The sequence below is a fragment of the Aquila chrysaetos genome, chromosome 1 (assembly GCF_900496995.4).
Source record: "Aquila chrysaetos chrysaetos chromosome 1, bAquChr1.4, whole genome shotgun sequence".
Classification (NCBI taxonomy): domain Eukaryota; kingdom Metazoa; phylum Chordata; class Aves; order Accipitriformes; family Accipitridae; genus Aquila; species Aquila chrysaetos.
Genome location: NC_044004.1, coordinates 18,551,969 through 18,574,133, shown reverse-complemented (window position 1 = coordinate 18,574,133; position 22,165 = coordinate 18,551,969). Strand labels below are relative to the sequence as shown.

General features: G+C 37.1%; 1 protein-coding gene across 20 annotated transcripts in view; it reads right to left on the bottom strand.

Moving 5' to 3' along the window:
- Positions 1-22,165, bottom strand: part of SLIT2 (slit guidance ligand 2) — a 274,531-nt gene that overhangs the window by 170,949 nt on the left and 81,417 nt on the right. The window contains exon 1 of one of the 20 annotated variants that reach the window (XM_030014075.2): positions 4,679-4,743. The exons of the other annotated variants lie outside the window; for them this stretch is intronic. Coding sequence (XP_029869935.1) covers positions 4,679-4,728 — 50 coding nt within the window. The 5' untranslated portion in view covers positions 4,729-4,743. Of the gene's footprint in view, positions 1-4,678; positions 4,744-22,165 lie in introns of those variants that run through there. 20 annotated transcript variants of the gene reach the window in all.

Sequence of the window (22,165 nt, the reverse complement as noted above, 5' to 3'; positions counted from 1 at the left end):
GTTGGTCACCCTCCACAGATTCAAGAAACTGAAAAACTGGGTAAATTCCGTAATACTGCAACCTGTGGTACAGAATACAGGACCTCTACAAGCAACAGCAACTAGACCAGGCAGCTTTCTGGGAAGTCTTTCTCCAACAAAGGTAAACTCAGCTCCTTCAATTTCTTAGAAATCAGCTCTCAGTGAAGATACACTATAATACCTGTGTGTTTGCACTTGAAGTTTTAACTGCTGAAAACTAGGGCTAACCACCTGGGATCAAAATTTACTGAAGCACCCCTATATCACTGTATGCCAACTGTGTCTTTGCAGTTTCACCCGTTGATATAAAAATCCTTCATTTTAATTTATTCAAGTAATTTAGTTCAATGACCAGCTCAACTAAAGCTGGACAACTAGAAAATGCTTCTTCACTTCCAAAGCTGCATAAATTTGAGATGCTAGAGCATAGCACTTACTAGCTCTAAAAGCTGACAGGACACAGTACTCAGTATCCAAACCACTATGAATAAAACACCTTTTTTTTTTTTTTTTAATGTTGATTTTTCTTTGTAGAGCCAGCATAAAGATTCTACTAATAAATACAATTTTTAAAAGCTAGTTGTCTGCATTTTAATACAAATAAACTTTTATCAAATATATTACATTCAGGTATTATCTATTACTTAATGTGTGCAGAGTTAATGTATCATTTTTGGCAAGATGTGTAAAACTGCAAAGATTAAATTGAATACTGCATTTCATATCAACAGGTTTGAACTATTACTATTAAGTAGCTTCAAGGGAGACAGACAAAAACCACAGACTAGAGAATAAAGCCTCCACCTGTAACTGCAAATACGCCGCTCAATCCCATTTACCTGCCAACCATGCCTTCTGTTGTTTTGGGCAATTGCCCATACGAGTTCTGCCTCTTGCCAAAGTTCACTAATTGTCTCCAAGTATTTTCTTCCACCACTGTAAGATACATTGTCATTTTAGACTAATGACAAAGTGTTCATGAAAACTGGCTTGAGGTTGGTGCAGGTATACTTGGTTGACATAGGGGAATCTCCACTTCTAGCACGTAAAGAAATCCACTTTCCGCTATCAACAGTTTTTTTGCCTGCAGTCAGCTCTTAAGAGCTGCGAAGCCAGAAGGCAGTTTGGAGGCCATACTTGGTGTAAGAGTAATGATTTCTTGACAGATAATACTTTCAGGTCCATGAGGACCAGAGCCTGGTCCAGAGCCTGGCTGAGTAATTAGATGCAAAAACCAACCATCATTAAGCCTCCTCCCAGTTCTCTTACCTGTGTGCGATCATTGTGGCTTACAAAGCATCATGGAACAGGAAAATGGAACAATCTAATGCAAACCATGATTAATGCAATTCTTAAGACAGAAAAATCTAACTATCGTTAGCAGAAAGTACTCTGCAGGCTTATAGGGAAGTGTAGGAAGAAATACAAAATTGAAAGTTGTGTGCAAGACTGTTTGGACAATTAAGTATCTTGAAGTATAAAAGTACATTAGTCTAGCAAAAAAGCTCAAGGAGGATTAAGTCAGAAATTTGAGTAGTTAATTTCAATTTATAATGGGACAGAAGCAGGACATTTTTTTTCTTAATTGTTAGCAGCCTGTCCACTTTACAGCTCCCCCTAGCTTAACACCAATGCTGATGAGTAATTCCACAAGGAGTTGTTTAGTTCAAGTATTATGGCATACTGTGTAACATATGCTCTGAAACCAACCCACAAAAATTTTAAAAAATAACACAAAAGGCAGCACACAGGTACATACTTCAAACACACGTTGTAAAACTAGAGGTGGAAAATTATGTATCCCACTCTCCCTTTTTTGCTGATACAACAACTGAATACCTCTAAATATGCAACACTAATTAACCTGCAATTCAGAACCATTTAGAAGTGGCTCAGGATCATCTCCTTTCAAATGTGTAATATCCTTTACCTTGCTCTTTAGGCAGTCTGAAGAATGAAGCAGGCACAATAAAAATTCTCAGTATAAAAAGCAAGTTGTTGACAAACAATCTTTCAATATTTGTGTGTTTCACTTTTATGCCACAAAAGACTGTAGAAACGCACATACACCTACCATAGAAATGGGAGTATGCAAAATAATACTGACAGAATATTAACCTCTGTTCAGAGAACGCAAAAGACCCGAAGATCCATTTCAGTCTTATTTATATAGCACAATAAAAAAAAAAAAAAAAAAATTTAAAAAGTCATGCTTATTTGAGCTCTCTGCATTGGATGAAATTCACAGCTATGCAATTTTTTCCAGTATGTCTTGAAACTCTATTCTTACCTAAATCATTAGAAGTATATAGAGATGTATGCAGTCTGTATGTACAGCTCTACATACAGATATCCACAATCACCATCAGTTCAGGTTTTACATCAGTAATGCAAAACTGCAGAAACAGACACATGGATGCACAACAATAGCTTATCTGCATGTTTACAGAATGCTAATGAAGATAGCAATTGTTACACCTGGATCTAATTATTTGCAGCTTTTGTTTAATAACAAACAGAGAGCAAAGTTTCATGCTATGCTTAATCCAGTCTCACTGTGGACTGCTCCCTGCAGTGCCCACCCAACTACGTACAGCCATCTCCCCTGCATCAGATCTAGCAAATATGTCGTCAGTCTGATCAGACTGCTGATCCAGAGAAAAACTAATCATGTTTTCTTTTGGATTGTCTGCAGATCCAGCTCAATGTGTGCCATCTTCTGTGCACCAGGAGCACAGCCACAGGCTCGAGAAACGAGAGGAACGGCACCTTTTAGAAGCAAAATGCCTTTATTTCGGATTCACCACCATGGGAAATTATATCCCCAGCAAAAGTGAACCAAACAGCAGACCAAATCTGGCCACAGGAATATGTGCTAGTAAATCACATGAACACAGGATCAACTACAATGATGTGCTAATGCACACTGTGCTCATAATGTTATCCACTGAAATGCTATTCATAAAAACACACATTGGAACAACGTCATCCACTGTGCTTCAGGACCACACAGACTTACATCCTCTCCTTTCTGAAATCAACTATAAACCACATTATTCAGGTAATACTAGCAGACCTAATTCTCCCGTGAGTGCCTAACTTGATCCAGCTTTTACCCTGCTTATGCCTTACTGTCAGAACGTCTAACAGGTTTTAGGGTTTTTGCGTGAGTACCTACAACGTATGTTGTGAACTGTTAATATCAATAAGCTAAAACAAAATACTACATTATCTTCGACCCCTGAGTGTCTGGATTTAAGCCAGTACACTCACGGGAAAGACTTTATGGAATAATCAATAAAGGAGTAAAAGACAACACAGCATCTCCTCCAGAGGAGAAAACAGAGGGCACACAGCAATTTAAAAACCATGCCAATTACTAGAAAGGAAAAACTAAAGTGGAAAAGGAAACCCAAAACACATCCTCTCAACAGAGCTCCCAGCGGAGTAGAAGACAAATCCACAAAGTCTCATTTTTGGTATCCAGCTGAGATGCCGTAACAAGCTTTCTCTAAGTGCTTAGCGCTCCGCATCAGCTAGCTACAGAACAAACATAGCTGTTCAAAATAATCCAAGATAGACCAGGTGAATAGTAACCAAGTATCCAATGACCTGCAACATGATCAGCCTGTTCTGCTGAAGGAATAACCAGCATGTCCTATTCCTCAGCTAGGCAGGTTAGCCCGTAAGAGCAGAACGTCTTTTCCCCCTCTTAACCAATTCAACAGGAATCCTTAAGCTTTCTGTCTTGCACATCACGTTATTCTTAACGGAGCTGCTCCCAGCTCTAACCCCTGCCCACACCCAAGGCACTGACAATGTGCACACACAAACACAATTTCATTACCGCTACTGCCCTACCTCTCAAAAACAGGTCATGAACGTTATTCATATAACGCGCACACACAACAAATCTGTGAAATGACACAAAAACTTATCAAGTTATTCTGATTACAGAAATACACAAGTATGGTAAGAGTCATTAAAGACTTCTAAATATAGAGGATCACATTGCAGTGAAATAACTAACTCCAAAAACGTTAGGCTTGTTAACACATACTGTAGCAAGCTTAGTCTGTTTTGCACTTGCAGAGCTGAAAAAAGGAAAGCCATGATGAGCTGTCAGAACCTACCAGCACAGAGGCACGGGAGTGCTGCATCGGAGGCCTCATCCTTACAGCAACATCGATTTTAATGGGCTCAGGGTGGGATCCCAGTAAGAGTTTCTGTCACCATTGACCCAAATCAGAACTCAGTTGCTTTCCTTGAAGCGAAAAGCTGGTGCCCACTAATCCCAGAAGCCCTTCTCCCCACAGAAACTAATTTTTCAGGGACAATTTCTATGTAAATACATCTACTGTTCAAGCTGTACTCCACTTCAGAAGTCTTTAAAAAGATCCATAAACTTTCTGCATACAAACAATGATAATCTTCCTATGAATTTTTTAAAATATTGAAGTCTTACATATTGAAAATATTCTGCAGGATTTAAACATACATCATAAATTATTCAAGGAGAACCCAATTCTAAAAATAAACATAATATCAAGACATTGCAGTCCATGTATACTTTAACAAAATTTCTCCAGAGTTAAGCTTTCAAAGCATGCAACACCTACACAAGACGGGTGAATTAGAAAAAAACCACAATACTTACTTCTCTGATTTCGACCATATGTTTAAACAATCATTACCAATTTTTGTCATTTAAAGATCTCAACTCCTGAGGAGGTACAATGGAAATACCCAGTACTCAAATGTAATCATCACTCAAGTAAGGATTTAACAAACTGTATTTCAATGATTTGAGGTCCCAGTACAATGAACAAACAAAATGAAATTATTAACGGAGTTTTTCACAGTTATTTGTTAATTAATCATTGTATTCAGAGATGAAAACTAGTGCCACAGGACATTACCAGAATACTATATCTGATGCATATGCATCGTTTTTTTTATAGATTCCTTGTGGCAGTGCTACCTTTTCAAATCCTGCTCATGTTTCATATCACTGCACACCAATGCACAACCACAATTGTGCTATTCTTTGTACCTACTAAAGGACCTAGATAAAGTCTATACAGTAATCTTCTGGTATTTTTTAATATTACAAATTGTAGAAGGAAAAACCCCACTGTGATCATTGAACCATGTCATGATCCTTCCTAGGAAATCTCTGCAGAGATAAAGATAACACAAACTAACCTTTAGAAATCAGATGAGGGACACAGCTATCATAACAATGGTAGCTGAGTTCAAATGCTCAGTCTACAGGGAATACGAATATAGCATACTCTACAAATAATTTTTATTTCTTCATTTATTTAATCCAAGTGGAAATGGTATTTTCAAGCCTCCACTTGAAAGCTGGAGCAAAAAAAGGTAGATATGCCCAATGGCTTTACTAGCCTTTGCATTTTCTGATTTTTTTGAAATGTAAGTCAAAAAATTTCTAATATCTCCATCCAAATTAAGAGATCGCTGCTGTACTAACACACAACAGGTTTCATCATTGTCAACAGCAACTTAGGAGCAATTTGTACTTAAACATTATTATGCTGGAGACTAGCAGCTTGCAGCAGAAGCATAGGATTCTGCCTTCTACATACTTTTGGAGTCCTGATGACACATCAGCATTTGTAGAAGCTCTGCCTGACTGCTTTTTTAAGCAAAAAGTGGAATGGAAAAAGCAGTCAATTGATTCTGATTTCCAAAGAGTGAGTGTTTTCTCTGCAAGCTGATACCCTGAAAATGCAAGATCCCCAGAAAAAACATATAAAGTTGGCGATCTGAGACATTTTTATACGAAATGCCCATGGGTGGGGTATTAAGCAACCATATAAATGCGTTTGTAGTACACTTACAGACAGCCAGAATGAGCATGTCGGTAAACATAAATTTTTGCATCTATACTACTTGACTCTGAGTTGTGTTGTGTATGTGTGTGCAATGAATGCAGTCATAGAAGACGTGACATGAGAAACAAGACGCAAGTAGTGAAATAACTTACTTGGCATAAATTGCCAAAAAAAAATGTATCTTCTTGTAAATATGCAAAAGTGTCTAATAATTACAATCTGTTTTTTTCTTTATATGTGTTGCCATAAATTAGAAATGCTTCGCCTTGTCTTAGCCATGATTATATTAACCGTCTCTGATTCAAATCCGAAAGCTACACAAAAACCTGTTTTAGTATCTTAACCTTTTACCTTTATTAATATGGAAATTTAGCTTATAGCGGTGGAAGATTTTTTATGCATGCCCATCAGCATATTTATAGGTGTCTAAATATAAGCAGCTAGAGGGTTTTTTTTCCCATAGCACCAACAAATTCCTCTGCCAGCAGCAAGAATTCAGTGCTTAAAAAATAAATCACTAAAAGATACCTAAATTTGGGGTTGGAAATCACTTTCATATTGAAAAAATTGCATTATTTTATTTAGAAGTATGTATTTGAATAAAGTTTTCAATTTGCTAACTGAAATGCTTCCCCTCTGCAATCTTCTCCTAGTAAAGGATATAGATAGACGATGAGTAAAACATGAGCTGCCTATTATATGCCTGGGACTCCTACTGACTGACTCATGAATGACTGTACCTAAAGGAACCCTCTTTAGAGACCAAAAGGAGATTGCTTTCTTGAAGAAAAAAGTATCATTATCATAGAGCAGAGAATTTAGTACAGGTTTAAAAACCTTCGGCAAGAAGTGGTATATCTGTTTATATAGCACATGAGAAAAAGACAGGAGAAAAGACAAAAAACCTCATCTGTCCTCATTTTGGCTGGGATAGAGTTAATTTTCTTCCTAGTAGCTGGTACAGTGTTGTTTTGGATTTAGTATGAGAATAATGTTGATAAACACGCTGATGTTTTCAGTTGTTGCTAAGTAATGTTTAGACTAAATCAAGGATTTTTCAGCTTCTCATGCCCAGCCAGCAAGAAGGCTGGAGGGGCAAAAGAAGTTGGGAGGGGATGCAGCCAGGACAGCTGACCCCATCTGGCCAAAGGGATATTCCATACATTGTGACATCACGTCTAGTATATAAACTGGGGGGGAGTAGGTTGGGGGGGGTGGATCGCTGCTCGGGAACTAACTGGGCATCAGTCAGCAAGTGGTGAGCAACTGCATTGTGCGTCACTTGTTTTGAATATTCCATTCCTTTTATTATTATTATTGTTATTATTATCATTATTTTTTTTTCTTCTTTTCTGTCCTATTAAACTGTTCTTATCTCAACCCATGAGTTTTCCTTTTTTCTTTCCTGATTCTCTCTCCCATCCCACTGGGAGGGGGAGAGTGAGTGAGCAGCTGCGTGGTGCTTAGCTGCTGGCTGGGGTTAAACCACGACACTATCTTAAATTATATAAATGCAAGGTCTTTTGATTAAGCATTTCTATTTTCCTTCTGTCCTCTTTCCTGAAATTGTGATGTCATGGGTTTGAAAATTGTCATAGACGTCAAAGTGACTTATGTAATGGAGCAGTCTTGTAGAAAAAATTAGTAGTTTTTCCTCATTTCTTTGCAAGATCTCCCTTGAACACTTATAAAGTAGCTTATGGGTGTCTCACAATGCTCCAAAGCATTCATGAATACATAAACGATGTATTTAAGATCTGAGTAGATGATCTGAGAACAGCTAAAACAAAGCACAAAGCAGGAAAAAACCAAATTGCATCTCACGTTACTATGATGCTGAAGAGGCCTCTTGGCTATCTGAGGCATTCTGCACGTTATTATATTTGAGGATGTTTTGTCAATACAGTTTGCTGATAACATAAAGGCAGTAGATGCTTGGTGAAAGGACCTGTATTATGTTTTAAACAATTTAACTGATGCTTCTCTAGGAGTATTGCAAATAATGAAATTTTCACTGGTGAAAATGCATTGGGTTTTTTTCCTCAGGCCAGGCAAGAAGCTCAAGTCCTATAAGAAGACTTATCTTCATCTCAGACTTTGCTGGAACTATGTCAATTCATCCAATCTAATGATCTGGGTTTTTTTCATTGACCTTTTTTTTTTCTTTTTTTCCTGTGGTGAAAGAGTTTTCAGATACAAAACTGCTTTTAACCCCAAATTATATTTTTGGGGTAGAGCTTATCTCTTCTGCCAAACTTTTCATCACATTGTTATAATGTTTTGTAAGGCTGCCAGATCCACACAGAGATGAAGATCAGACAACCCTCAGACAATTAAGCATTCTTTGAAATACTATTAAATAAATTAAATTGACTTTGAGATAACCATAGGGCAAAGATCTGCAAATTATTAGCAGGATAGTTTCAGGTATCAGACCCTTTTTAATTCTCCTGTTCACTCTTCATCAGAATGAAAGAAGTTAATAATTAGTTTAAGTACCTTTATTAAAAAAAACAAGTCTTCCATGTTCTATGATCCTGAAACACAGCCTCACAGAGTATAAAGCCAAAAGGACCACTGTTCTCATCTCTCCCTCCTTTCCATCACTATCCTCAGGATTTACTTGCAAACTGCATAACCCTAAGGAGAAATGCCACTTACAATCTTGATTTTAAGTGAAAATCCATTTATCCTTCTAAAAATTAGCTTGCTTACTGCAATTCCCTAGTGTTTCATGATGTACCCAAAAGCAACACAGCTCCTCAGCAAAGTACTAAAAACCTTAGATGCAAGTAATCTGTACTTGCAGAGTAAAAATGCCTATTTTTAGCAGCTGTAGCTTATCACCATCCTCAGTTATCAATGAAATGAAAATCAGGTTGTGATCATCACTGATTTTTTGGTGTTTAATGAACAAGGTAAGACGTTCTCAGCTAGGATTTGGTAGGTAGTACCCACCACTGACCACTGTCTAATATGACTTGTAACTGTTTAAAGCACAGGTTATTATACTTCTAAGATTATTTGCTTCTGAACCGTCTGTGAATTGCAAACATGCAATGTCATTTTAGATTTAGAAGGCCACTTGCTGTCTCTTTTGCTGATTCTATTCTGGGTCTCTGTGAATCATGAGCATTAAGTTTTGCCAGGACAGAAAGATCACTTACAAAGGAGCTGGGATGCGAGGAAAAAAAAAAAAAAAAAAAAAAGTAGTTATCTCTTTTTGTTTCTCCCGAAACCAGTCTTCAAAAGCAGAAGCAGCCTAAACCTCTTGCAGAGCAAGCTCCCATGAAATAGCCTCCTGGCCCCATTACAGTGTTCAGAAGCGCAAAAGGATGAAATGAATGTGTCTAGCCTCAGTAAGCTCTTTATCAACAGCATCGACCCACTCACTGTTGAGCAGCTCGATGATGACTAGGTAAAGATGTAACAAAAAGTCAATCACCACTCCCAAACCTTCCTCCCTTCTCAGAATTGCTGGCGAAGGCGTTTGCTAGTTAACAGGTATGAATCCCTTAACAAAAAAAAAATGTTTTGGAAAATATCAATAAGAAAAATTAACATACAATAGCCATGAAATGGAACAGAAAAAACATTAGGGTTAAAGAAAACTGGATTTTGTTGGCACAATGTATAGAGCACTGAACTAAGAGCTGATTAAGTAAATTAATCACTTATGCAACCAAGTGGAACTTTAACTATGGAGCAATAAAAACACCTCATATAAAGGCAAAGGCATTCAGGATATCCACTAATTCAAAAGACTGTTAATCTTCAAACTTGATAGTTAGAATGAACCTCCCCTCTTTAAACCCTAAGGGTTAGATATAGCTCATATGAACTGCTGAAATGAGAAAATGCAAGGCATGTATTAAATATCCCAAAGGCAGCAGTACTTAGTCCTCTAACAGGCATTCAGACTAGCTCTTTATACCTGAATGCTCCAGTGAGCTCTTTGTGTGTGCTATACTAGATGGTATTTTTACCATGACATCAACAACTGTGTATCATCCCTCTTTTTCTCTTCCTAGGTGGACTCTAATTTTCTGCACTCAATACTGATTCATCTATAAACCTTCTTTTTCTGAAGTGGTTTTTATTCTCTTCAGGAAGCAAAACAAGGAAGTATTAAGACTGTGCACTTTTTATACATTCCAAAGAGAAAAGTTTAAAACAAACAAAAAAAATCACGTTTATACAGAAACTGAGTTGCATGTCAGAACAGAAAAAAAACTCCTACAAATATTTATAGAGGGAAATATGACATCTAAGTTCAATAGGATGTTTAGTTATGAAAACAAGGGAGCAGCAAAGGTATCTCACTGAGCTTCCAGTGTATGTAATGTGGACTTCCACAGGGTAATTAATCTGTGCTTCTTCTATAGTCAGAGAGCAACAAAAATTTATGGGATGCAAATGATCAAAACAATTTCAGGTTTTCTCAGTATCAGACAAATTATACCCATTACTCATGTATATCTTTGAGTCCTTTTTCTCTCAATTGACTTAAAGGGAGCTTACATCAATAGCTCTAAATCAGATACCTTCATTGCAGAGAACAACTCTGTTCCTTAGGCTTCATGGGACCTTGCTTTTCCAATCCAGCAATTAAATTCGGTTGCAAAGTACAAAACCACTTAGTTATGAAACTTTTATTTGATTTCACTAGGACTTTGACATCTATGGGTCTTCATGCAACCACACTTGAAGACCACTAATTTTACTGGTTCCCAGAGCTGTTCAGGGCCCTGCACATATAGAAACAAAGACAGTACTATTCAACTAGAGAAAAGTGGTAAGAAGAAAAAAAACCAACAACCACACCTTTATATCAGGTGTTACCTACCGCTCATCTAGACTAAACAGAAGTTTTACATCTACTTTTAAAGGCAGATGAAAGAATATACCTAGAGTGCATTAATGACCAGAGGGTCTTGTTTATAACCCGCAGGAACAGCATTTCCTTAAATATTTGAGTTCTGATGCACTAATCCTACTGAATTGTGTAATAAGTTTAACACATTTAAGATCATGGATATTTATTGCTATTATTTTTTTAAATCAGTAAAGAAAGTTAGGTCTTAATGCAACGAATTCTCACAGCTGATTTAGCAGCAGCCAAATTTGAGAAGGAACCAGAAAATTTTAAAAGTGCCCTAAAATTCTCTCAAGAGGTGTTTTCTATTATCTATAATATGAAAAAATAAACCACAAATACTTAAATATAAAAATATAAAAGCTTGGAAGATTTCAAGAGTAGAGGGAGACAGTCTAAGCAATTTCTTGCTTAAAGTCAGCTTCAGCTCATATAAATAAGTATAACTGATACTTCCCTTATTACCTTCGCAGGAGGTACAATGTCCCTTGTCATGCACAACTTTCAGTACAAATAATTACTTACTGCCTAACAGCAGATAAAGATGTCTTATTGTCTAAATACAGTATGGCACAGGCAACTGGATCTCACCCTGTAACTGTTACCTCAGCTACTTCCATAAAACCCCTCTGTAAATTCACCAGAAAAGATGGGAGGAAAATTGTGGGAAGTGACAATACTTCACTGAGAAAGCGAAGAATTTTTAGTCACCAGCCATACATAGATACACGTCTGTAAGGATTTGTGAAACTAAAAATCACTCTTCACCAATGCTAGTCATATTTCTTGCAATCCCCAGATTAATCCATTGAATAAAACATTAGTTGACCAATTCTTCTCCCCATCAAAAAAAAAAAAGGCAACAAAAAGCCTGTATGCCTAATTAAAACTTAAGTAAAAATGGAACCAAAATTTTCAGTGAAATAGGGTGTGATCATAAGTATCAATGAAAACAGATTTTTATATTTTAGCATTAACTGAAGATGCTATTTTTAAAATACCATTTATCACCAAAATGAGAATTAGTATGAATTTTAAAGATGACCATTGGCTTTTTTGAAATGTTTCACTGTAATTTGTAAGTGCAAAAATGTACCTGAAAGAAAAGCAAATTGAACAGTGATGTACGAAAGAGAACAAAATGGAAGTTTTCCATGTTACAGAAAATTTTGACATTTCAACACTTTTTACATCTTCACATTCATGTTTAGGTAGAACTTCAGAATTGAAAAAAATCTGAAAACGCTTCAGAAGTATTCTAATGTTCCCAGTTATTGAACATTTGCCAAGTCCTTTATTTCAACATGCAGAAATTAATTTCTTTCCAATCTGTGATTTTTTTCATGAATGGCTAATTGCAACATCCAATGCTGAGGCCAAGATAATTTCCTTCAACTATCTACTTGCCATTACTCATGGACAGAAAATGGTGTCATGAACAGAAATGAGTGAAATACACCAACTGGCTGAAGCTGGTACCTCAGCAATTTCTATTAGTTAGGCTGCAGCTGCCACAATGTCCCATATCTCATCTGATGCAAAGACTAATCAAAAGGGGGTTTATAAGAAAGATGGAGAAGACACTTTTTACAAAGGCCTGTAGTGACAGGACAAGGGGTAACGGTTTTAAACTGAAAAAGGGTAGATTTAGATTGGATATAAGGAAGAAATTTTTTTATGAGGAGCGTGGTGAGGCACTGGAACAGGTTGCCCAGAGAAGTTGCAGATGCCTTGTCATTGGAAGTATTCAAAGTCAGGTTGGATGGGCCTTTGAGCAACCTGGTCTAGTGAAAGATGTCCCTGCCCATGGCAGGGGGGTTGGACTAGATGAACTTTAAAGGTCCCTTCCAACCCAAACCATTCTGTGATTCTACAGCATTACAGAAACTATGATCCTCCAAGGAATGACAACTGTAGGACAGAATAGCAACAAAAACTGCAAGAAACCCCATAAGGTAAAGTTTGAATTTAAAAATAATTTTCAAAAGTATTACTTTAAACTAAACCCAGCTTTATTTAAAATAATATTTGAGTGGTTTTGATGGGTGTCCTGGTTTTGGCTGGGATAGAGTTAATTTTCTTCCTAGTAGCTGGTATAATGTTGTGGTTTGGATTCAGTATGAGAAGAATGCTGATAACACACTGATGTTTTCAGTTGTTGCTAAGTAATGTTTAGACTAAAGTCAAGGATTTTTCAGCTTCTCATGCCCAGCCAGCAAGAAGGCTGGACGGGCACAAGAAGTTATGAGGGGACACAGCCAGGGCAGCTGACCCCAACTGGCCAAAGGGATATTCCATACATTGTGACATCACGTCTAGTATATAAACTGGGGGGAGTGGGGCTGGCAGGGATCGCTACTTGGGAACTAACTGGGCATAGGTCAGCAAATGGTGACCAATTGCACTGTGCACCACTTGTTTTGTATATTCCAATCCTTTTATTAGTATTGTCATTTTATTATTGTTGTTATTATCATTATTAGATTCTTCCTTTCTGTTCTATTAAACTGTTCTTATCTCAACCAACGAGTTTTACCTTTTTCCTTCTGATTCTCTCTCCCATCCCACTGGGTGGGGGAGAAGTGAGCAAGCGGCTGTGTGGTGCTTAGTTGGTGGCTGGGGTTAAACCATGACAATGGGTAACTCAAACTTTCATTGAAATTTCAGGAAAGTTTTGTATCATACCACTGATGGTGATGTTATTCGTAACTTTAGGAAAAATATATTCTCTCAACTCACAGTAAGTTATCTTTTTTCTACCTTTAATCTTCTTCCCCTCCCCTCTCCTCCCCATGTTTGTGACAGAGTAGCACTACCTGACTCGAGTTTCTTTCTTTCATTTGAAAGTGATGCCCAGGGAATAGAAATACCCTGCAAAATGTAAAGCAAAAGACATGCATGCGGCTGACTTGGTGTTCCTCACATAAACATTATATGCACATGACTCTTCCTCCTTTTTATTTCCTCAAGAGAAAGGTTTGTGTTTCAGACTACCAAAAACTCTTTTCAACAATTTTGATTTACATACCCTTAATTTTTCAATAAAGATATGGTCCTACATGAATTCTTGCATAGGTCATTTAAACTTCCTGGAAGCAGACCGAGTTCTTCCTTTTCATGAGTGATTTTGTAGTAGACTGCCTTTTTTATGGAGGCTTCAGGAGATGAGAAAGTTGTTTCTTCACTAGGTCGAGCAGGAGAAGCCTACAACCCATGCCGCAGAGTGCCAAGGAAAGCGTTTTCCTGCACCCACTTGCAGCTCAAATAGCCAGGAAACACAAACTGCCACATGACATACCAGGAGTCCTTTGAATGTTATCTGTCCAGTCCAACAGCATTCGCAAACAGCCAACTGTTTCTCCCCGACATCACCCCAAAATATACCCCATTGTCTTCAGCCACTCAAACACCCAGTGTGAGATTCTGGATGGGGGATTCCAAACCTCCCCCCCAGGCAATACCCTAATTCTCAAATCTTGACGCTTCGGCAGCAAGTTACAGAGGCTGAGAACTTCACATTACACCCTTGGCAACATAAGAGCAAACGAATCCAGGTCAGTAAAACAACATACTTTGATAGAATTTTTAAAACACCCTGAATCTTTTGTATGCCACTGAACAAGTTTCTTCCTGAAACACCACTGGTTTCCACCACAAAGCAGCCATTTTTGTAGTTCCTTGCCACCTAGAAAGAACAGCGGTTTGTTATTCCATTTATTTAATTTTTATTAACTCACAACAGCTTTCCCAAATAACTCTGACAGGAATACTTGCATGTTGTATTACGAACTTACAGAAACTAAAAAGGGCCCAGTGGAAAACAGGTGGCCCCAATTTTACTCATCACTCTGGGACACAACTAAAACTCAAGAGAAAAACAAAACAAAATTAAGAAAAGCAGACACAAATTCTTCCAAGTTTATTTTCTTTGCTAGCATAAAATCTAAGCAATGGTGGTACATATAGGACCCCAATTCTTTCCTCATTTTCTTTGTGCAGACTGGCAGATTACATATTTTTTCCATTTTTTTTAAACCTACAGAGTATGTTACACATTATGCAAGTGTTTTACAATATAAAAAAATTACCACACATATTGGATTCTGTTTTATAGTATCACAGTTGTTTAGTCTGTACAGCTAATAGTTCTCTAATATTTCTCTCACACTTAATAAAAAACTTAATCCTAAAGATTTCCTTTTATTTTTAAGCGGAACATTTCATACTCATATGAGACATCTGAGCAACAGCTATCCACAAAGTTTCACTTCATTTCAGTGCTCATAATATCCATTGTCTAGTTGTTTTACATTCACATGCATTTAAAGACATTTTTTCCAACAAATCTCCATCAGAAAGCTTCTACACCATACCAAAGCTGACATTAAAAACAGAAGTACAAGATTAAAAAATCCAAATAGGCTCAAGCTAATGGAGGCTAAATCCAAGAGCAAAATCATAGCTCAGTTTTTATTCAGTGCCGTTTGGAATCTATATTAATGTAGATTACTTTTTTCCCCTTGCATCTTTTGATTGCTGAGAATGTTGCTTCCCACTGTTTCAGACAATGGAGGCTTAGAGAGCAGAAACAGTTTCAAGGAGTGGTGCACATTTAACTACTACTTCCCAGCCCTAAAAGCACACACTGGCTTTTCTCTTCGTTTGGACAAAAAGACAAGGAGGCTAATCGAAAACTCTTATCTTGGCCCATTTCTACTGCTTTATCTCACTTAAGTAGAAAATACAGTTTAATTCAGGAATCACTTCATAAATTCTGGTCTCTGAATACAGTTATACTTAATGACAATTCTTTGATCTGGCCTTCGACATCTATTACTCCAGTTAAAAATGAACCTTTTAATTTGGCACACAATGACTCTGTAACTGCAGTTGTATTTTAAAAACAGAGCTTTAATGTAACTTAATTCATAACTATACAGAGTTATTATTGCCTTCCTTTAAACTCTTCTTCTCACATAACAGTTTAGAAACTCTTATGGTTTTGGGTGCAGAGTGACTCATTTTTTTTGCACAAAGATTTCAAATTCATAATGAATAACCTATGGTTTAGAAGACTGTATTTCTGAAATGAAATCCATACATTATTCCATCTGATTTTTTTTGGTGATAGTTTGATACTTTCATATGTCATTTTTTTCCCCCATAGCGTTCATACTAATCCTATTCTATCACACAAGGATGTGAGACGTATCCATTTAGAATTCAAACTAGTAGTGCAGGTCAAGCTCACTAGTAAATTCAACAGCAAGGAAAACAGAGGTAGACTGGGTGGAATTACTTAATGTTGGCAAGGATATGTGTATGGGAAGAAAAAAAATACACTAACTGCAGTTTTCTGTTTTCAGTGCTAAAATATTCCAGCTTTTCCTTCTTAACTGACAAAAAAATGAGCAATTTTTTTTTTTTTTGAATGAACTATCAGTGATTTCACTTCTGTTTACAAAACTACAGTGGATTTGTTTTGGGCAGATTTTTTGCTCTACGTAAGAAAATTATTAAATGTTTTGTTCAAAGTATTGCTGTATTTATTGTTGCCAGATTTTACTTTTTTTTTGTTCTGGGTGATACCTTGGCACGCTCTGGTAATCCCATTGGAGTCAATGGAATAAGACCTTGTGTAACATCAGTGCAACAGGACATTTACTGAAACATTAGACTCCTACTGACAGACCTCTCTGTGCTCAGGGCAATGACCCTGATGCTTGTTCCAATCTTTGCTGAAGGACTGAAATCTGCTCATGTCTACTTGTACTTCTTCAACTGAAGATCATTACATACCTATTCCTGCTGGACTCCGAGCTTGTCTGTGGATGCCATGAAGCACATACCATGTGAGAATTTCACAAGTGTTAATAAAGTGTGATTGAAGCCTCCTTGCACATTGTTAAAACTACTATGTCTTGATAGAGAATCAGAAACAAAGTTGGCTTGTATAAATATATACAGTACTGCTTAAAGGTTGTATTTGACAATAAAAGTAAATTCATCTAGGGACTATATGTCATTTAAGACCTAATGCCAGAGAACTAAAAAACCGTTATGACAGGAAATTCTTAAGGAAACTCAGGAACACATATATGTGATCATATAATATATTACCCATTACCATGAGAATTATAGAAGCAAGTTTTTAAAATAAAAGACCTAAGGTGTATGAGATCATAGCTGAAAACAATCACGCAATGCCAAGATATTTTTAGGGTAATGACTAAGTTATGACTGAAAAAGACCACCTTAAAATACTGTTTTATCTTGTAAACAGGCCTTCATTCCTATGCCACACAGCAGGGCAAGAAGAGAGATTTTCTTGTATTTTTACACAGACGTGCTGCTTTTATTCTTATGTGTTTACACGTATGCGTACAAAGCAATAAAGAGAAACAATGTTCAAAGTGTGAGTCTGGGCATTGGAAACTATAGTTTCCTTTTTGGAAGTCACAAGGAGTGACTCAACTCTCAACACAAAATAGTACTTCCCCTCCCAGTACTCACGGGGTTGGCTCTATTACCTCCTTTTTCTAATCCCTAGTTCCTTAATATTGTTCCTCTTATATATACTGTCATTCTTTCTGACTCTCAGACTTCTTTCATTGTGTTCTCCTATACTCTCACATGTAAAGGTCCTTCTCAGCTTTCCTCCTGTACCAGTCCTCTCTCAGTTGTACCTTGGTCTCAATGCACCATCTCGCCTCTCTTGTAGATGCACAAGAAACGTTCTCCTCTTCTCACATGGGGCATCACTAAATTCTGGGGTGAAGTCTTTGATACTGAATGTATTAGTCTAAGCTGCTTATACTATCAAGTCCTTCCAGATACTCTTTTAGTAATTCATAATAACAAAAATAGATCCTGAACCCTGACAGTTAGTTCAAGACTGACAACGTATACAATGGGTCGGGTTGATTAAAGGTCTGGACATCTTCTCCCCCTCTTTCAGTTCTTGCTTGTCTCTAAGAGTGAATTCTCTTGAACAAAGATACTTTATGTATGCACATAGTCTATAATGTTTTGAGTGACTCTGGCAGGAAGATATGCCATTTTGATACAGAATATCACAATTGTTGGGTTTATACAAAAGTCCAAATACAGCTAGTTTCCTGTATTGTATTTATTCTGGAAGTTAGGTTTTTTGGGAAAAATCAGGTGTACAGCTCAACTCTTCTCACAGACTGGTTTTTCGGGGGTGGGAAAAACACTAAGAAAAGCTAAAAAGCCAACCAAACACTAAGATAGAAAAAGTTGCTGCAAAAAACTGCAACTATATTCTTTTATTTAGCTTTCCAAAGACTTTTAAATAAAATGGTATTAAGGCAACAAATATTTGTGAAAACAAATTTCATTTTAACAGAAGTAGATTTAATGCAAGAATACTTTTTTGAGAAAAAAAACTGTTTTGCAAAGCAATAATCTATAACACCTTAATTATCTACTGCAAGAAATTTATTTTCTATTTCCGATTTTCCATAAATATTTCTTAACTCCCTCAAATTTAGAGGCATATTTAGCTATGTTTTGAGATCAAGAATTCTTCAAGTTTCCTTGTTGAATCATATAATCCTCTGCAACAATTATTTCCCCTAATTTCATGTCTTCTGTGTAATTTATGTTAACAGCATTATCTCCCTTGTGCAAACTAGTGCAAACAGTACACATACATTAACCTCACTGCTCCTTGACAATCTTTCAAAATTCCTTGCCCATTCTCCACTAAATTTTCTATTTTCAAGGCAACTAATGGTCCAACCTCCATAACTTTGTTGAACAACTAATCCTATTGGACTGATAGAAATATACTACAGTCTTTGTCCTATACTGTATTCACTACAGTTCTTCTCTGCACAGCCTCCAAAGCAGCAATAGAAGTACAGCAAATGGAGCTTCCACACGGTGCCTGCAGTTCATATTTCCCACTCCCAATAAACCCTGCTGTGTCTGCATTTCAGGTGTAGTTTTCTTTTTTCCCCCGCAAGAGTAAGCCCTTCATTTCCAGTAACAGAGTGGATCTTGCCCCATTTAGCCCAGCTTCTCCACGATGGTTTCTGGGTCCGAGAACTAGTTATACATTTTCTGTATTAAGCTGCATTTAGCATCTGTGGGTGCATGCAGCTGGAGTGACCAAATCCAAAACTGAGTTTGCTCACACTGTTTTCCTGCACTCCATATTATCCAACTAATTCAGGAAAAAAAAAAAATTATTAAGAGGCTCATTTAGATATTGAACTAAACAGGGTTACATCCTATAAATATACAAAACAAGCAGAGAGAAATAGGTGACCTTTTAGGACTCTAACAGGCTCCACATAAGAACAAAGAGGACCCAAGTTTTACAATGTCATAGTTGCTCCAGCTGAGAACAACCTGCTCTATTCACAGAGTTGTCTAATACACTACAATGATAAGTTATTATTTTCACAGTGCCTAAAAGAACAGTTAAAGGACTTGTGTAAAGATTTTGTAAATATGGTTTTATCTATAGCAAAACAAAATACTAAGCTGCTACTACAGTTATAGACTAATGACACTAAAAACTACATTCAAATTTAGCAGAATTAAAAAAGAAGAAGAAGAAAAAACAGAGAATGGCATTTTATCCATACACATTTACAGAAATTGCTGGTTATCCTGGTAACCTGGAGCTATGCTCCAGGCAATCTCCCAGGCAGTAGATAACAAAATCACTTTGGGATTCTTACTGACACAAAAGATATTCTTACAAGACAGCCTTTTGATTTGAGAAGTTAGAAGTATTTGATACAACAGCTGTGAATCTCATTCTGTAGCAAGGCTGAAGCTGCTCTCCTTATGGACCCCCATATATTTTATTAAATTGCATCAAAGAGGAACTGCAGGACAAAGTTTCCAGCAGATGAGCAGTTGGACAGGTAGCTATGCTGTATCTTTTTTTTTATTCTAACATTTTAAAAAATCTTTTGTTTCTCTGTTATATAGTTATTGGCTTACATATAACTAGACCTTACATGTAACTGTGTAAACTTGGGGGTTAGCAACCCCAAGTCACAAGCATTATTCTGTTAGGGATGATGGAAAGAAACAAGCACATCCTAAGTCTGGTTATCTCTCTCATTTCATGCAGTGCTTATAACCAGGCTAGGAAGTCTCAGTCACTCTGCTCTCTCTTCTTTCAGATCCTGGAGAAGTCTTACTGTTTCAGTCCAACTTGCTATTGTATCTTTACAACTGGACTTAATTTCTTAGAGCAATCCCTTTGCTTCTGTGAACTAATTAAAAGGTTGGGTGCATGTGAAAAGAGGCAATACATGTAATTTATCCTTTAGTTGCAATCCTTCAAGTGTTACTCATCTTTTTGTAATTTCAGAACTCAAGGCACAGCATCATATAGTGTTCCTAAAATATTAAGATTAGGGATGCATAACAAATATATATTTGCCACTTAGATCAGTAAAGGTTTAGCCTTAAGAGGAAAGGAGAAGGTTGGGTGTCAGGAAGAAGAGAAAGGCACAGGGCAAATAGATTCCAAAGAAACTGAAATATCCTGAGCTCTGTGCCAGCACGGAATTATTCCTGAAACCTCATGGAGCCGAGTCAGAAGTGACATCCTGATACACAGGACAATGTATACTTGTATATTTATAATCTAATACTTAAATCACTAACTCAAAATAGTGGCAGAGAGAGAACTGAAAACCATCAGAATAGAAAACAGATTAAATTATCATGTAGGAACAGCAATCTTTTTTTTCTACAGGTCTTCAGCTCGTGCGACTTGGAGAACAGCGATGGCAATATTCAATTCCCCAGCAAGAAAATACAATACCAGCCAATGTTTCACCTAATAATATTACAACAGACTATTTGTATTCTTCATATTAAGGGGATACCTACTACCAAGAAGCCATCCATGCTCAGATGGCATGCCTCAGCATTTATCATGTATACAAATGACATGCTTATAAACCAACTGAAAAGATTTAGTGTACTAGTTGCTGAAAACAGTCATTGGTTTAACATAACAGACAAAGAGCAAGTGAGATTATTTGGATGACTTATTTAGAAAGGTGGGTCAAATTAAATGTTATAAATAAGCATGGGATTTGATTTGTCCTGTTGACCAGCTTGCTCAAGATAATAATGACTGATTCGCTCTGAAATGCTGTATCAAATACAATTGATTTCTGCAATGTGAGAAAAGGAAACAGCAAGATAAAAGGAAGTGCATGTTAGGGAAAACCTAGGTATATTGAGCACTGGAGCCAGGCTATGTTGTTTTAGTATTAATTACACACCATGCAAGACAAACCACCACAGCACAACCTAAAGGTAACGCTTTTCCCAATGGTATTACCTAAAGCAGAACCTTCTAGTTAGGCTTCTTCCTTATTCCAGGATTTTTCAAATCATCAGCTAACTGCCTTTGTGGGCATGCGATGACGCTACCTCCTGGCTGGTGCGGTGTTTGTTTTTTAGCTAGGTAGTTGTGCAAGCTACAGTATGCAGCTACACTGCTGCATTTAAGAGGTCATTGGTTTAGCATCAAAAAGGTCATAAAAAGCAACCACATTGACTGTGATCCTCCTCTGAATCCCTAAGCACTGGTATGACTTGGGAGGTAAAGGAAAGTGACTGGAAGGTTTTACTCAGTAGAGGGTTTCCAAGCAACCTTGCACAGTTGAGCAGCCTCAAGCAAGGAGAACAATGGGTATCTTTGGCAAGGATCCATTAAAGGGAAGCCTGCAGCAACACCATTGTATTCCCACCACCAGCGGCTATAAATACAGGCTACGTTAAATAGGATAAAAAATAAAAGAAAAACAAACCTGGGAATGGGGTGAGCAGAGGGCTGTGCACATTGACTAATTTTTGGCACTGTTTTAACTCCAATTCTTGCAGAATATAGGAAAAGGATTAAAAAGCATTGCTTAAAAGCACAAAACTTCGTACTGTAATATTTCTAATACATTTGGAGTTTTGATCTGTGCGCAGCCCTGACATACAGCAAAGATAACTAGGTGTTGTGAAATTGCCAGTCTCACAACGCATTACCAGTTCAACCCCTTAAAGCTCTAATTTAGATCCTTGCTGGGACATTTTAAGGTAGGTCAGGCTTGGTCTTTTTCACATTCTTATCTCATGCTTACAGAGGATTTCTCAAAATCTAAGAAATACAGCCCACACATCTGTGTGAATTGGTGGTGGTTCTGAAGAGATGCAACCTGGATGCCAGACAGCTACTCAGTGGTGCTGAAGTTGCAAGATAGGTAGAAGAATTAAGAGTATGGTGAATTTTTTTTAAATTACTATTATTTCTTACAGTCATGTTTTTAACGAAACTGCTAGAAAGCATTTCCTTTTAAACACTGCATTCAAATTGTTTATGTTACGTGGAGCAACCTGATAGGAAATCCTACAG